The following is a 16668-nucleotide window of genomic DNA, read 5'->3' as shown; positions in this document are numbered from 1 at the left end:
CTAAACACCTTCCTCTGTAACTGGATCTTCGACTTCCTGACTGGAAGACCTGTCAGTCCGGATCAGAAACAGCATGTTCAATGCCATCACACTGAGCATGGGGGCTCACCAGGGCTGCGTGCTCAGCCCACTGCTATTTACCCTACTGACCCATGACTGTGCAGCGAGATACAGTTCTAATCACATCAGGTTCGCTGATGCCATGACTGTGGTGGGGCTCATAAGCAAGAATGATGAGTCATATTACAGAGAGGAGGTGCAAAAACTAACAGTCTGGTGCAGAGACAACAACCTACACCTGAATAGCCACAAAACAAAGGAGATGGTGATGGATTTCAGGAGAGCCCAGGGGATCACTCTCCACTGACCAGCAACAGCTCCACCATCAAGGTAGTCAAGAGCACCAAATTCTTTGGAGTGCACCTGACAGAGAACCTCTCCTAGTCCCCCAACACCAGATCCATTGTCAAGAAGGCCCAACAAAGCTTTTACTTCTTGCAGAGGTTGAGTAAAGTCCAGCTTTCACCCTCATTACATTCTACAGGGGGTGAATGGAGAACATCCTATGTAACTGCATCACCACCTGGGTCGGAAACTGCACCATCCCTAAACAAGTCCCTGCAGTGGATTGTAGACTGCTAAAGGGATTATTGGGGTTTCTCTCCCTCCCATTTATAATGCCTGCTGTTTGCCGAATGCCATCAACTCCACACTCTCCACCCACAGTCTATTCTCTATCCTATTATCCGGGAAGAGGTACCGAAACATTTGGGCCCACACGACCAGATTGCGAAAGTTTACCCCCCATGCTATGAGGCTTCTGATCTCTGGGGACACAAGACTATGTAACACGATATTTTTAAGTGATACGTTATTTATATAAAAAAGCTTCTGATGCAATTTAGCCACGTAAATAACCAGCTCCACGGTTCGGAGAAACACTTTCATTTTCACTGTACACTGCAATGGCTTATGGTACCAACGACAAATAAACGTGACTTGACTTAATTTTTAATAAACTACTTACAGCTCTCTCAATTTTTTATTCATATGAAGAAAATTGTTTGCATATCGTTTATTAAAAATCCACAGGTTGGTGGAACAGGTACATGTGGACTGAATGAATATACAATCAAAGTTGTACAGCATGGAACCGGGGCTTCAGCCCAATGAGTCATGCCAACTAAAAAGGCCTATCAATGCTCATTCAAAATGGCTGCATTTGATCCATATCCCTCTCAATCTTTCATATCCATGTATTTGCCCAAGGCCTTTAACATATTCTAATAGTTTCTGCCTCTACCATCTCAGGAAGTTTGTTCTATATACTCATAGTATGAATGCAGTTGGGGGGGGGGGGGGGGGGGTGGGGTGGCAGGGAAGAACCTGAAACATTTTGACAGAAATATTTAAATAGTGCCAAAGCAATGAAGTAAATTATTGCCCAAAGTCCAAGTCAATAAAGGCCGAGAGGATTGAAAATAAAACAGGAATATAGCACTGAAAGTCTAATATTTTTATAACACTAGAGTCAAACATAGTCTAGAAGATTATGCAACCTGTGCATTGCATTCACTTCCAGCATAATTTTAAAGTTTAGGTATTTTTGTTACAACTATGCAGTTGTTCAGCTAATAAAGCCATTCTGAGCAGCAGACCAGGCATCAGGCAGCTTAAACCATGGTATCCCATGGAAAGCAATGGCTTTCTAACAACTTATCTTGTCAGAACACCTTGACCACTGTCAGGAATTTCCATGAGATTTAAAAAGAGGAAGTACATTTAAATATCCAAAACTAAAAATTAAAAACAATTCAGAACACAAATTAAAATATTAAATTTACAGGGTAAATCCTTTAAAGAAGATCAGTTCAAGTTCACAGGGTCATTTACTTGTACTTCAGCAATGGCCAGATACGAATGGTATCTGGACCATTAGCTCAATAAGGAACCATTCTGAGGCTCAGTGATGTCCATATGTGTGTGGTGAGATGTATCTGGAATGAACTGACACATTGTATGGAGCCAATGTTTCGCAGTGGAACTGCTAGCTCACCAATAACCCAATTTGGCACAGTATTCTGTAATATATGTTAACAACACAGTGAATAACAAATGTTTTTTTTTAAATATAAATAGGAGCATAGCAAACAAAGAATTTGGAAAAAAACCAAAAACAAATTGGCAGAGAGGAAGATGGTTGCACGTTGCTTTAGTCATTACATCAAAGAGATTAGGTTGTTAAACCGCAAAAAATATTCAATACAAGTTAACTAGAAACCATAGACAGGGACTAACCTGCCAGTATTTACACAGGAAATGCTATCAGAAAAATGACTAACAACTTGTTTTTGAAGGATAATTTAAAATCTTCGATGAGATCTGTACAAATATGGTTGAGATCTCAATGATTTAAACAAATGCTGAGGGTCGGGGGATGGGGGAGAGAAGAGAAGAATTTTCAAAGCAATGAGGTTATTTTTAAATTGTCTGGTATGCTACAAAACTGGACTTAATCTCTGGAATTACTTCACGTAAGTACAATCCCAAGTACAACCTGCTTTATATTATCATTTACTCCAAAGGATTCCTTGAAACACATTCATTTTACATGCAGCTTCTGTAAAAGGACTGGACACAAAGCTTTAAACATGATCAAGTTGGACATGTTTTGGACCTTGATGTCTTACCTGCAAACTGAGCACAGCAAATTTCTCCAATAGCTGGTCTAAAGCTTGATACAGGAGTCAAGTTATTACAATATTCAGTCAACGTTTTTTGTAAATTTTGAAACTCATCTGTTAGGAATTAAACCAAAACAAATTTACACGGAGAAACAGCATCTCCAACAATGTACAGTGTGTCCATAACAAAGCATCAGTATTTCAAAATGTTATGCTTATTTACAAAATATTGCTCTGGTCTTTCACATGAACAACATTTTGCAGTTCACTTATTAGGATTAAATTAATACATTTTTTAAAATAATCCACAAGCCACATTTAAATTGTATGTCAAGTCGACAAACATCACCCACATTTTGTTTCTCTAGAAAAGTGTGCTCCTATTTTTTTTATGAACTACTCTCTTCTTTAAGGACATGCAGCAATAACATGTTGGTATCTTAAAAAAAATGCTATGATGAGATGATTTTAAAGATAGAAAAGCAACAGAAAAGAGATTAAAATGGTATTCAAACACAATGTCTTCCAAGCTTGTAATTTTAAACAAAAGAGTATTCTTCCAAAGCATTCAGCAAACCATCAGAAATGTTCAAATGTATCACACTAAGAAGAAGCCTGGGCCAACATCAACCTTTTGGGTCTCACCGTGAAAAGAATCAATGCTACTTTCATTCAATTGTACCTGACTACTGAATAACTCAATGAATATTCAATGTCATTCATTACAGGGATGTTCTGTTACTTACAGGATCTAATTACCTGATTATATTCACAATTGGCAATTTAAGTTTGCTGCCCTGGTTCAGTTCTCTCCTTACTTTTATTTCAATAAAAAAAGTTAAAGTTAACAGAAAGATTATGGAAAAGGTGTTGCCGTTTACAGATATTTCTAAAGATTATATTGTGGATGTTGATCCAGTTTTGGAAAAGACAAGAGAGTGCACAAATGCTGACAGGGCCAAGGTTTTGTAGCTGCTTCATGATATGGATAAGAAAACTGCATCAAATGAAATAGCAATGAAGGGTTTGGGCAAAATTCACAAGTTTGAGAATTCTAGCACATGAATCTAAAATCAGAACCCTGTTTTAGTGTCATCTTTTTTTACTGGTTTTATCAAATAAATGTTCCATAGGTGCATAACAATAAAGTATTAGCAAATCTTGTATAGCAATAAATAGTACTGAAGCCTGTCACATTAAAAAGAAAGCAAAAGAAAAACAGTCAACCCCTTCCCTTCAGAAGCTACTGACTAAGATAAACAGTCCACAACCAATAACCAAAAAAAGGAAGATAAACATTGGGTTCAAAAACCAAAAACTACTGGTATTTAACCTTACAAATTTTGAAAGTAATTAGGAAGGGAACCCAAAATGAAACAAAAATTGCACACAGCATCTACATGTAAACAAATAAAGAACTGAACATAAAATAAACTGATGGTGCAATAGAGAATTTTTTTTTAAATCAATAAAGTCCTCGAGTGTTTTTGCTGAGAAGTCTGATGGTGGAGGGGTAGCAGCTGTTCCCAAACCTGGTGGTTCCCGAACCTTGATGGCTATCTATTTAGTAAAACTATTTTGCTGCAAGACAAAGCATTTATAAGATCACAGACAGTATCACTTGAGATATTGGGCTTTTTTCTCTGGAGCGTAGAAGATTGAGGGGGGGGGGGGATTTGATGGAGGTGTTCAAGATTTTAAAAGGGACAGAGAGAGTCAATGTGGATAGGCTTTTTCAATTAAGAGAGGGGGATATTCAAACCAGAGGCCATGGTTTGAGATTGAAGGGGGAAAATTATAAAGGAACATGAGGGGAAATTTCTTCACTCAAAGGGTGGTTGGGATGTGGAATAAACTTCCGGCGGAGGTGGTAGAAGCAGGGACGTTATTTGCATTTAAGGAAAGACTGGATAATTACATGGAGGGGAGAGGATTGGAGGGGTATGGACCAGGTGCTGGTCAGTGGGACTAGGAGGGTGGGGACTTGTTCCGGCATGGATTAGTAGGGCCAAACTGGCTTGTTCTGTGCTGTATATGGTTATATGGGTATAGTGAAGTGTGGAATGATATTTCTACTCTTCCTGTGCATAACAAAGCCCAACGCACAGCGCAAGAAAGAATACAAGCTTCAATGTTACTCAATTCGGAGAAGTAAATAAACAAGAAGGTGATTAGTAATTCTCACATCGAGTTGCTAGCTTCTGACAGAAAAAGTTGCTTGGTGTTTCAATGTGTGACACTATGACCGCAACATATTCAGCACACAATGAAAACTCTGAGCTCTCTCCAGATTCATGTTCTGTCTCATTTTTGTGTGGCTTTTTGAGGTCACCATGTCCTTAAAATTAAAAAAATTAGCATAATTGAGGATTTTAAAAAATCAAATGAAAACAATAACATTAACTTTGAATGCTAGCTAATCAGAACAATTTTTAATACATTTTAAGAATATTGCCCAGTTGTCTACTGAACACAAAGTTAGGACCAAAGACTTGGGTAAACAAGACCATTTCAATTATTGCAAATGACAAAACTACTGAATGAGGAGGAAAGGATTCAAAATTACATAAAACAGCCTGGAAAAAGACCATAGACAAGGCAGATGAAATTTTATGTTGAAAACTGTGAAATGATCAATTTAGATAGAAAAATGAGCATAAATATAAATGGTATTCTTTTAATTAAGGTGAAACAACAGACACTGTGGAGCAGTTGTATTTTGAAATAAAACACGAAAGTCTGCAGACACCATGGTTGAAGTAAAAACAATGCTGGAGAAACTCAGCAGTCAAGCCGTGTACTTAGCAAAGATGAAGATACATAACCAATATTTCAGGCTTGAGCCTTTCATCAAGGTATAAATCATATGATTGAGAGCGCACGCCCAAAACGTTGGTTATCTATCTTTATCTTTGCTTTTTAATGTACACTATTTGACCTGCTGAGTTTCTCCAGCATTGTACTTATACTGAACTAAAACTAGTTAGAATCCAGCTAGAGCATGGTAGGCAAATCTTTAGAAATTCTTTGGCTTGGCTTCACGGACGAAGATTTATGGAGGGGGTAAATGTCCACGTCAGCTGCAGGCTCGTTTGTGGCTGACAAGTCCGATGCGGGACAGGCAGACACGGTTGCAGGGGAAAATTGGTTGGTTGGGGTTGGGTGTTGGGTTTTTCCTCCTTTGCCTTTTGTCAGTGAGGTGCGCTCTTCTTCAAAGGAGGTTGCTGCCCGCCAAACTGTGAGGCGCCAAGATGCACGGTTTGAGGCGAGATCAGCCCACTGGCGGTGGTCAATGGGGCAGGCACCAAGAGATTTCTTTAGGCAGTCCTTGTACCTTTTCTTTGGTGCACCTCTGTCTCGATGGCCAGTGGAGAGCTCGCCATAGAACACGATCTTGGGAAGGCGATGGTCCTCCATTCTGGAGACGTGACCCACCCAGCGCAGCTAAATAACAGGTTTAAAGACTATGGTGGAAATGTAAAGCATATCCAAGGAGTTGCTTCAAGACTACCATTCCTTCTGATTGATGTTAATGGTGTAGGTAATATAATAGAACTGCATCAAAGATAAGACACTATTCAGATATGTAGAAAGCTAGAATAGTTCTCAAAAAAGTTGCTTCATCAGAAGGATTCAAAAATCATAAGGTTTAGGCAGAGTAAACCAATAGAGAAGCCAGTTTTCTTGGGAAAAAGACAACAGCCAGATGCAGAGATTTAAGATGATTGTCATAAGCAGGTTCTACACACTATTTATAAATAAATTTCAAGTTGGAATTGGATTATTTAAAGGGATTTTTTGTAGCAAATGGACAAATAACAACTGAATACCTCACATGAAGCAATTCTTTCCAAGACTCAATAACAGTCATCTTCTGAGCAATGTTATTGTGGAATGAACACAAACATTTCAATTTCTTTAATAGAGTTCTTACCAGAACTACTAGTAGTGTTCGTGTTCGGTTCATTATTTCGTGCAGCATAGGTGTTTTCCAAGATAGACTTCTGTAATAATTTCCCTATAATTTAAAGCCATTATAAATGAATGCAAGAACATATGCTTGTTTATGAATTAAAATAAGATCATCACTAAATGAAATTGTCATTATAAGAGAGGCAAAGGAAAGAAGAAAATAAACTTACCAGAAGGCATAACAAGTTCCACAGCAAAGCATGACATATTGCTCAGCTTCTCAATGATAGTCATGGAACAAGGCTTCTGTAAAAGCTGAAGCTTGAGTGATGAAATGCACTCGTTGTCCCATCTAATATGTTCTGAGAAATTTGCAGCGCAGCATTTCATTGCCTTGGGTTGAAATTAGGTTTCAAACATTTATATACACTGCATCAATGCATTGGAAATGCAACTAGCAAAACATTTTAGAACAAAGGTTTAAACAAGATTCTATTTCCTCCATTCTTCTCCTAAAGACACCTCACAAATAAATGGTATGGCCATTTCTTTAACTATTAGTTATTTGTGAACCTCCACTACCAATTTTGCATTGAAAAAGGCCAAATTCCAGATGGCAAAGTTCAAGGTATTAATGGATTTAACTTCCATTCACAATTTCAGATCCAAAAAATAGGGTTGCAGGGAGATGAAGAGGTCAATTAACCACTTTCTCACAATTCATCCTTTCAACTACCAGAGGTCTCAAATTAGACATTGATATTGCTTTCACACTCGGCACTTTAAAGGTCGATTGGCATTTGATTTCTGGGATCACTTACAAATGTGAAAGGGGCTAAATTCATATCATATTGAACACTTAGTTCTAAAGGGAGCAGCCACAAAATATAGCTTGCAGACTTCAACCAAGGTGCAGAACGACTAGCACTTCAAAAAGGCAGAATGCAGAAAAAAAACTTTTCAGGATCATTGATCTCTCTTCCAGGGAAGGTGGGACCTATATTATCAGGATGGTTTGAACTGGAGGGGAACTAATATCCTTGTGGTAAGGTTTGGGGGGGGGGAGGGTGGTTTAAACCAGATTTTCATCTTAAGACTCCACATAAAGACAGAAATCAAAGGGTTGAGCTTGATGGAAATAATGTTCTCAGTTGCATCTATTTCAATGCAAGGAGTATTGTAGGAAAGGCAGAGGAGCTTAGAGCATGGATTGGCATGTGGAATTAGAACATTGTGGCCATTAGTGAAATTTGCAGGAGGGGAAGGGTTGGCAGTTTAATATTCCACGGTTCCTTTGTTTCAGATGCAATAGAGCAGGAGGGATGAAAAAGGGAGGAGTGGCATTGTTCACCACTGACCTCCACCCAATCCATACCCCTCCAGACCTCTCCCATCCATGTATCTATCCAGTTTATTTTTAAAACTTAAGAGTGAGCCTGCATGTCAGATGGTAACTCGTTCCACACTCCCAACCCTCTGTTTCCCCTAAACCTTTTACCCCAAAGCCATGTCCTCTTGTATTTATCTCTCTTAATTTGAGGAAACAGTCTACTCGCATTTACTCTGTCAATACCCCTCATAATTTTGTAAGCCTCTATTAAATCTTCCCTCATTTTTCTACACTCCATGTAATAAAGTCCTCACCTGTTTAATCTTTCCCTGTAACAACTCCTGAAGACCTGGCAACATCCTAGTAAATCTTCTCTACACTCTTTCAATCTTACTAATATCCTTCCTGTAGTTTAGCAACCAGAACTACACACAATACTCTAAATTTGGCCTCACCAATGTCTTCTACAACCTCACCTTAACATCCCAACTCCTGTATTCAATACTTTGATTTATGAAGGCCAAGATGCCAAAAAAGCTTTCTTCACAACCCTGTCTTCCTGTCAGAATTTGTCATGAACAAGTCATGAAATTCGGTGTTTTGCAGTAGTATCATAGTGCAAACATTCATAAAACTATCTTACAACATTACTATAAAAATTATAGTGCACGAAAAGTAAGGCAGTGTCTTTGGTTTATTGATTATTCAGGAATCTGATGGCAGAGGGGAAGAAGTGGTCCTAGGGTGCTCATCTTCAAGGTCCTGTACCTTTTTTCCGATGGTAGCAGAGTGAAGAGGGCATGGCCTGGGTTGTGGGGGTCTTTGAGGATAGAGGCTGCTTTTTTTTTTTTAAAAAAGATACTGCCTCATGTAGATGTCCTCGATGGAGTGAAATCTGGTGCCTGTGAAGTCACAGAGTTAACGATCCTCTCGAGTTTATTCTTGTCCTGAGAGTTGGCGCCTCCATACCAGGCAGTGATGCAACCAGCCAGAATGCTCTCCACTGTACACCTGTAGAAGTTTATGAGTCTTCAGTGACCTACTGAATCTCCTCAGACACCTCACAAATAAGAGCCGTTGGCGAGCTTTCTTTGTGATTGCATCAACATGGAGGCTCCAGGACAGATTCTTGGATACGTTGACACCCAGGAATTTGAAGTACTTGACCCATTTCTGAACCCTCGATGAGGACTGGGTCGTGTTCCCTCCTCCTGAAGTCCACAATCATCTCCTTGGTATTGCTGACATTGAGTAAAAGGTTGTTGTCGTACACCTCCTCATTGCCATTTGTGATTCTGCCGAAAACTGTGGTGTCATCAGCAAACTTCTAGATAGCATTGGAATAGTTCCTGGCCACACAGTCATGGGTGAATAATGAGTAGAGCAGTGGGCTAAGAACACATATTTGGGGTGTGTCTGTGTTGATAATCAGTGAAGAGGCGACATTGTTTCCAATTTGGACTGACGGTGGTCTTCCACTGAGAAAGTCAAGGATCCAGTTGTAGATTAAAGAGAAGGAGGTGCTTGCTCTCTTAAAGCAAATAAAGGTGGTTAAATCCCCAGGGTCTGACAAGGTATTCCTCGGACCTTGAGGGAGGCTAGTGCAGAAATTGCAAGGACCCTGGCAGATACCATATTTTTAAAATGTCCTTAACCATAGGTGGGGTATCAGAGGATTGGAGGATAGCTCATATTGTTCCATTGTTTAAAAAAAAAGCTCCTAAATAACCCAGGAAATTATAGTCCGGTGAGCCTAACATTGGTAGTACGCAAGTTATTGGAAGGTGTTCTAAGAGATTGGATACACAAGTATGTAGATAGTCAGGAATGATTAGGAATAGACAATATGGCTTTGTGCATGGTAGGTCATCTTTAACAAATCTGATAAAGTTTTTCAAGGAGGCTACCAGGAAAGTCAATGAAGGAAAGGCTGTAAAAATGCTGTCTACATGGAATTTAGTAAGGCCTTTGACGAAGTCCTTCATTGAAAGTTAGTCAGGAAGATTCAGTTGCTTGGTATTCATTTGAAATATGCATATTACACCAGAGGGGGGAGAATTTGAAATTGAGAGAAAGACCTCAATAGGCTGGAGTGAAGCAGGAAAATTTGCAGATGCTGTCATTGTAGTAAATACATAAAATTGCTGGAGAAACTCAGCAGGTCTCGGAGCATCCAAAGGAACCAAAGATTTCAAGCCAACATTTTATACCCAAAGTGCTGGTTATACATCTTTGCCTCCTATGGATGCTGCAGGAACTGCTGAGTTTTTCCAGCAATTTTATCAATAGGCTGGCTAATCTCTTAAGTAAAAATAATTGAGAATTGATCTGACAAGCAGCCTTCAGCTAATTTCAGATTATCTTCTAATGGAATGCATAGGAGAAACTTTTTTGCCCAGTTTGTAAGAATATGAAACAAAACCAACTCACACAAGGTGGTGAAACAGCCAACTCAATGTCTAGAGGCTGAATCCTGTTTAGTGCGACAGTTTCTCCATTTCCATAATCAATATACAAAATACTTGCCGTCTTCTGTGCAACATTCACATCTTGTACTACAGCTCTATACCACTTCTGTAGCAGAACAACAGGTAGAAAAAAAGACAAATTAAATCTAGATTATCTCTATTGCAAATTCAATGCTTTTCTAACATGTTTATATTGCAGATCCAACAATTCCAGCTCCAACAATATCCATGTACCATATGTCACTGAAACTCACACAGTTGCTTCATCTTGCACAACTCAAGACAAAAGGCTTAATACAAGAGGGTCAATTTTTAGGTATTTTTACTCCTCACCCTTTAAATGCAAACCTTTTTATTCCAATAGAATAATAATTCAAGGCTTATTGCTCCCAATGCTTATATAATCAAAATTATTGTCAGACTATTAGATCAAGAAATAGGCAAAGCATATTCTTTGATTTTCAAGAAAAAAATGAGCAGATCTGATAGAGCATTTGTTGCCAATTTGTACACAGTTTACTACATAAATAGTCCGGTGAAATAAAAGTTTACAATTACTGAAAACATATCCAATATTTTTAAAAATCTCCAAAAGTTTGAGAAAACAACTTCCTTTTATCCCCAAATAGTATATAATTTAGTTCAATGGAAGTGTACCCTATTCACAGACCCTGGCCCTTAGCAAAAGCACCATATGTAAATATTGGCCAAGGATGACATCATTCAGCTGTGGCAGTTCTGCAGTCAAATAAACTACTAATTTTACAGGCTTATTTCAGAAACAGCTGAGTACCGCTAAGATCAAGTTGTAATCTTCAGAAGTCAAAATACTAAATGGATAAGCACCACTACTCAATTTAAAATATTGCAACTCAAAAATTTTCAGACATACCTAAATAATATAACCAAATAAAAAATAGTCATTGTTTTACCCTCACTACTTTATCCCAAATTTAACAAAGAAGCCTTATTAAATATACATTTTAACAACGAGGTTTAATAAAAAAATAAGGCATAATTTGAAATCTGTAAATTTAGTTTTATTTTTACCTGATCTCCTGAAAATTGTGCTGCACATAGTTCTCCTTCATCTGGCACATAGTCATCCAGATTATCCACATCAGCCAAGGCATTTCTCAGCGTTAATTCAATTGTTTTTAAAGTCTCAAAATTTTCTGGAGTGAGGATTTGCACATAAAACTCACTTGGGTCTTTGAATTCTGTGACAATAATCTGGAAGAATTAAAATTTTTAAATCTTTCAAAATCTCAAAATGTATACTTTTGAGATTTTGAGAAAAGGATACTTATTTTTAAGAAAAGTTTTAGATGCAATATGAAAGGTAAAAATCAACAAAAATAGTATTTCAACTGCAAAACTGCCTTATTGCTCAAATTGAATTGAATTCCTAAAAAGGATCAAAGATAAAATAGCTGGAATGCAATCCTGCAATATTCAACAGAATTAGAAGGATGGAGGTGAAATGAAGTAACAAAATTGACTTGTAATAATGTCATTATTTAAGCAACATCTAATTTCTTAATTGGCTTGTAACAGATGTGTTGGCCCTCTCAGTACACTCTAACTTTTTAAGTTACTAGCAAAATTCTTGAGAGATCAGATGCCCCTGTTGACCATTTTATCACATACATCATTAGTTGAAAATTAAAGATAACACAATTCCAAATAATCACAGATTTAGACAACGTATGTACAAATCTTGGACAACCACTACCTCTACTCAAATTGTGAAGTTGCTCTGGAGTATCAAGAAAAGCAAATCAAGACAGTCTAACTTGATTATCCAAGAGACGCAGTTACACAAATATTAGTGAACTTGGAGCTGAAAATTCTATGTTCCCAGACTTCAAACAGGCAAATCAGCAGTCAAAGAAAATTTTAAGTTATACCAGGCAAAAAAAAATATTGAAAGATGTATGGAACTGATAAGAACTCAAGTTTAAGGCTCTCTAGGAGATCACTATTGAGCCAGGGAGTATCATCCCCTCCACTCCGGAATGTACCTTAATCTTAATTGCATAACCATGTTTATTACATTCAAGTACACTATTGCTTCTTGCACTATTCATCTTACTGATCACATTGCAATAGATTTTATTGAACGTCTTGGACACTGAACCAAAACCAATTTACATTCAAAACCCAAGAAACAAAATTTCTCCACATCATGGGCAAACTAAAATATTCAAATGAAAAGAGTGAAACACAAAAGTCTGTATATGCTATAATTGTAGTAAAAACACAAGAATGCTGGAGGAATGATACTTGAAGAAGGACTCAGGCCCAAAACTTTGGTTATGTATCTTTACCTCCTATGGACACTGTGAGACCTGCTGAGTTCCTTTGGCATTCTTGTGTTTTTACATTCAAATGAAGATAATCTTTCAGGATGGAAATGCAAGAATAATTGGAGAAGAGATAATCAAATTACAGTAAAAATTGGAAAATGGGAATGTTTACCTGCAAATTTGATTCCTTTGGAAGTTCCTTACATTTCAGGTCATTTAAGTTAAATTTCTTTGCCATTTTCTTGATATTTTGAGAAGATTTCACCTGCTGAAAATGTATAAACTGAATAGTGACTTACATGACATACTTTTCTAATTTGTAGCTCCATCTTACTAATTGTAACAATCATAATTTCATACCTTAAAGACAATTCAAAAATACTCAAGCTAAATGTAAACTTCCTGGCCTTCTGAAATGACTGGCTGAAATATATTCATTTTCATTCCTTTTAGCAAAACCTGTTACCTTTAAAAAGATTATATACTGTGACCTAAAGTATTAATGTGACAGTTTCATAGTAACAAAATGCATCTTTGAATTCATTAAATGTAAATAAAAGCAAAGTTGCAATTGCAGGTCTGTAATAATTGCTCTTTAAATGTGCAATTATTTGATTCACAATTAAAAAGTGTTGGAAACAATTAGCAAGTTGGGCAGCTTTTTTAAAGGACAAAACAGGTCTGTCAGAACATCAGATGCAATAATTTGTAATGTTAATCTTGCTCTCCTCGGCTCTTACCCAATTTGCAGTAATTATATTTTTTGCATTTTACAGATTGTCCTCACATGCAAGTTAATGATTTAGACAAAAATCTTTTGATTAAAACATAATTATCTCACTTGGAGTACAAATATTAACAATCACTCCATGTTCATTTGTGTCTATTTGGCTGCAAGTCTAATTTCCAGTTCTTTTCTCTGTTTTAACCCATGATCACTTATCGAAAAACTCTCTTGTAATTTCTCTTTCTCTATTAATTCCTCCAATATTTGTCCCATTTCTATCCCAAATCATAGCACTTTCATCTTTCTAAGCTTTCTTTACAACATCAACAGGTTGTATTTATAAAGCAATTTAATGTAGGAGAGATCAATTCAACTTGTTTCCCAGAAACTGAACCAAACAAAACGTGACCTAAAGGAAAAGAAATAGGAAGCAAGCAGGAATGGCAGAAACGAAGTGCAAGGTTGAAGGGTTAGTAGCAATTGTTGGTTGTATGGATTTGGGGTAGGATCAATAATTGAAGGCACGGCTGGGATCCCAGAGAAACAATGAATCTTGTGGTGTATAGATTACAGTAGGTAGGAGAAAGGCCATGACACAATTTAAATGCAAGAGCAGAATTTAAAAATATAATATAATCATCTGTTGCATGCTGGCACAAGAGTGATAAGTATGGAGAGATAGTGCATATTAGAATGCAAGCAGAGTTCCCACATCACGAAGAGTAGAAAACTGCTAGAACACAATCGTGTTCAAAAGTGAAGGAAAAAATCATAATTCGCTGTTTCAGATGCACTGATGAAGAGGCCAGTGTAAGTGAAATTGTGGAATTGGAAGTAGAGAAGTCAACCCACTGTGGTCAAACATACCACCAACCTTGCAGCAGTAATGCACCTCTGTTTAGTGAGTCCTTTGGGCTATTGAAGACAAAGTTGGATCAATGAAAGTTGTTCTAAACTAAATAATTAATAAAAGTTTTTCCTTAGTAATATGAGAAGGCTTAAACATTAATCACTTCAACTAATATTCTTCTGTAGTCATTTAAAATATTACAAATGATATTCCACCTTGTATTCCCTGGGCATATTTTCTTGAGATAACCTCAGGTGGTCCTCAGGCTTGCTGTTAAATTCAAAAAGATATTGGTTAAGTTTTTTTTCCCACATTATCTCTATACTTATCATGTCACAATAATTTTAACTAAAGGTTTATAGTTTACTCCAACTAGTTTTTCAGTAGCATATTTAATCAAAATGTACTTTATGAAATGAATAAAATCTTGCAAAATCAATGATAAAAGATAAACAAACATATGTGCAGAATGTATTAAAAACACAAAAAGCCAGAGAAACTCAGATGGTCAAACAGACCATTCTGTGTTTTTACTTTCACCACAGTGTCTACATATTTTCATGATTTACTCATAGAGAATGGAAGTAAATCATGCTTTCATTTTCTATGGGACAACAGAAGGTTCGAAAAATGTTCCTATTAAGCAGCATGGACTGATGACAATTCTCCTACCCAACAATCTCCTTCACTGCCCTTCACCAAGGAAATGGAGAATAGTAATAACAAAAGAAATAAGAGCAGAAGTTGGCTATCTGTCTTTTCAAATTTTTAAAAAAATGTTCACAAACATATATGGAACACTGATTTAACACGATAAGTCAATAGACCCCTAAACATCCATGTTCCATTCTTTGTGATAGGACATTAAGCAAGTCCATTTTAAAAGATGCAGTACCAGGGCTGGCCACCCTGTGGCAAAGCGAATGTTGAGAAGTAGCACATCAAAATGAATGCAGCATGTGGCTGGCATTGAGTGAAATCCAAAATGCTTCTGAGCTGGAGGCCTTTTGTGTGTCATCCTGGGTCTCCAGCCAACATCGGTTAGCCTCAAGTTATTCAATGTCTTCGGACACTTTTGGGGTTGGGGGTCAGGGTTCCTCACTGTTATCCTCCTGTGATTTGTGAACCGGTGCTATAGTAACATTACAGATCTCAAGAGTCTGTCAGATGCTCATGTCGCACATTCATCATCAGTAAAGCACTACTGATGAAAGTCCTCTTTGGTAACTTGAAAGACCCTCTCTGCTCCTCCCACCTCTTCATCTGTGAAACCATAGAATTCTTTCTCATCATCTTCCTTGGTGGATTTTTGTGATGAAAAGGCTGGACCTAGACTCTTCTCCCAGCATTTTTCCACATATGCTTAGCCCTTCCCACCTAAGAGGCAAACTTCTTTAATGTTCATGCTTTTCAAATGGTTTTCCAGTGTTGTTGATTCATCTACAATTCCACAAATCAATTCTTGCCTGTAATTCTGCTTGAACACAGATTATCCTCTGATCTAGGGGTTGGATCTTAGAAGTAGTGTTCTTTGGGAAGCAAGAAACTTGGATCTTTCCATCGTGGCGTTATAGGTTGGCAGCTGGCAGGTGGGTGGGACATTTGTCAAACAGAAGAGCTTTGGGCTCTAGCTTTTGCTTATACAAATGAGAGCAAACACCAGGGACAAAAGTTATCCAAAGCCAATCCTCAAAGATGACACTGGTCATCCAAGCATTGCTATTATGCTTGTACTTGAACGGTAATGACTTCATATTGACATGGTGGAAACAGCAGGGTGAGCAAAATTTGCCAATCATGAATGGTTTTAACTTACATGTTCGAGTCTTGTTAACACAAAACAATGTCATGCAACTTTGCATTATTTGAACCCTTCACGTTGAAGGGCCTCATCTTTGATAGACAGTATACGATCTGGAATCATCTTGTAGCAGAGGCTTGTTTTGTCAGTTGTATACTTGTTCTTCAATGTAGCCACCTTCTTCTAGTTTTAGTTCTGCCAGGTATTTGCTGGCAGCAGCACTGTTGGCTGACCAAATTTTTCCAGACACTAACACTTGAGAAATCCCATGACGACATTTAAACCGGTCTAGCTATTCATTGCTAGCTTTGAACTGTGAGGTTTCTCTATTGATCACCTGGTCAAACCTCTTGGCTTGAGCTTTGAGAATAGGCCCAGAAATTAAAGGCCTTCTGAATGCACTGAACGAACCACTTGTACAGGGAGTCATCGAGGCTGACATCTTTGGGTGTCTTCAGTGTTTGGCCTTTAGTCTCATCTGTTCCACACCTTTCTGAGATTTCCAGCCACAAAGTGTTGATTCAGGTATGCCAAGGTTGTGTGCAATTTGGGTTTGACTTTTATTCTTGATCGCGACAAGTGAGTGA

At 37.6% G+C, this 16668-nt stretch overlaps 1 protein-coding gene across 4 annotated transcripts in view; it reads right to left on the bottom strand.

The window, feature by feature from the left end:
* Nucleotides 1–16668, bottom strand: part of vwa2 (von Willebrand factor A domain containing 2) — a 126104-nt gene that overhangs the window by 93731 nt on the left and 15705 nt on the right. For 3 of the 4 annotated variants that reach the window (XR_011345356.1, XM_069899987.1, XM_069899989.1), the window contains exons 7-14: nt 14496–14550; nt 12876–12971; nt 11445–11627; nt 10357–10500; nt 6827–6989; nt 6619–6702; nt 4870–5022; nt 2691–2798 (exon numbers count right to left, since the gene is read on the bottom strand). Coding sequence is in view for 3 of the 4 variants with exons in the window: in XM_069899987.1 (XP_069756088.1) it covers nt 2691–2798; nt 4870–5022; nt 6619–6702; nt 6827–6989; nt 10357–10500; nt 11445–11627; nt 12876–12971; nt 14496–14550 (986 nt within the window). In the remaining variant the exon portion in view is untranslated. The remainder of the gene's footprint in view (nt 1–2690; nt 2799–4869; nt 5023–6618; nt 6703–6826; nt 6990–10356; nt 10501–11444; nt 11628–12875; nt 12972–14495; nt 14551–16668) is intronic. The other variant, XM_069899990.1, reaches the window with a different exon arrangement.

The sequence above is a fragment of the Narcine bancroftii genome, chromosome 10 (genome assembly GCF_036971445.1).
Source record: "Narcine bancroftii isolate sNarBan1 chromosome 10, sNarBan1.hap1, whole genome shotgun sequence".
Classification (NCBI taxonomy): Eukaryota; Metazoa; Chordata; class Chondrichthyes; order Torpediniformes; family Narcinidae; genus Narcine; species Narcine bancroftii.
The sequence above is the reverse complement of the archived record's forward strand: the minus strand, read 5'-3'. Positions and strand labels throughout refer to the sequence as shown.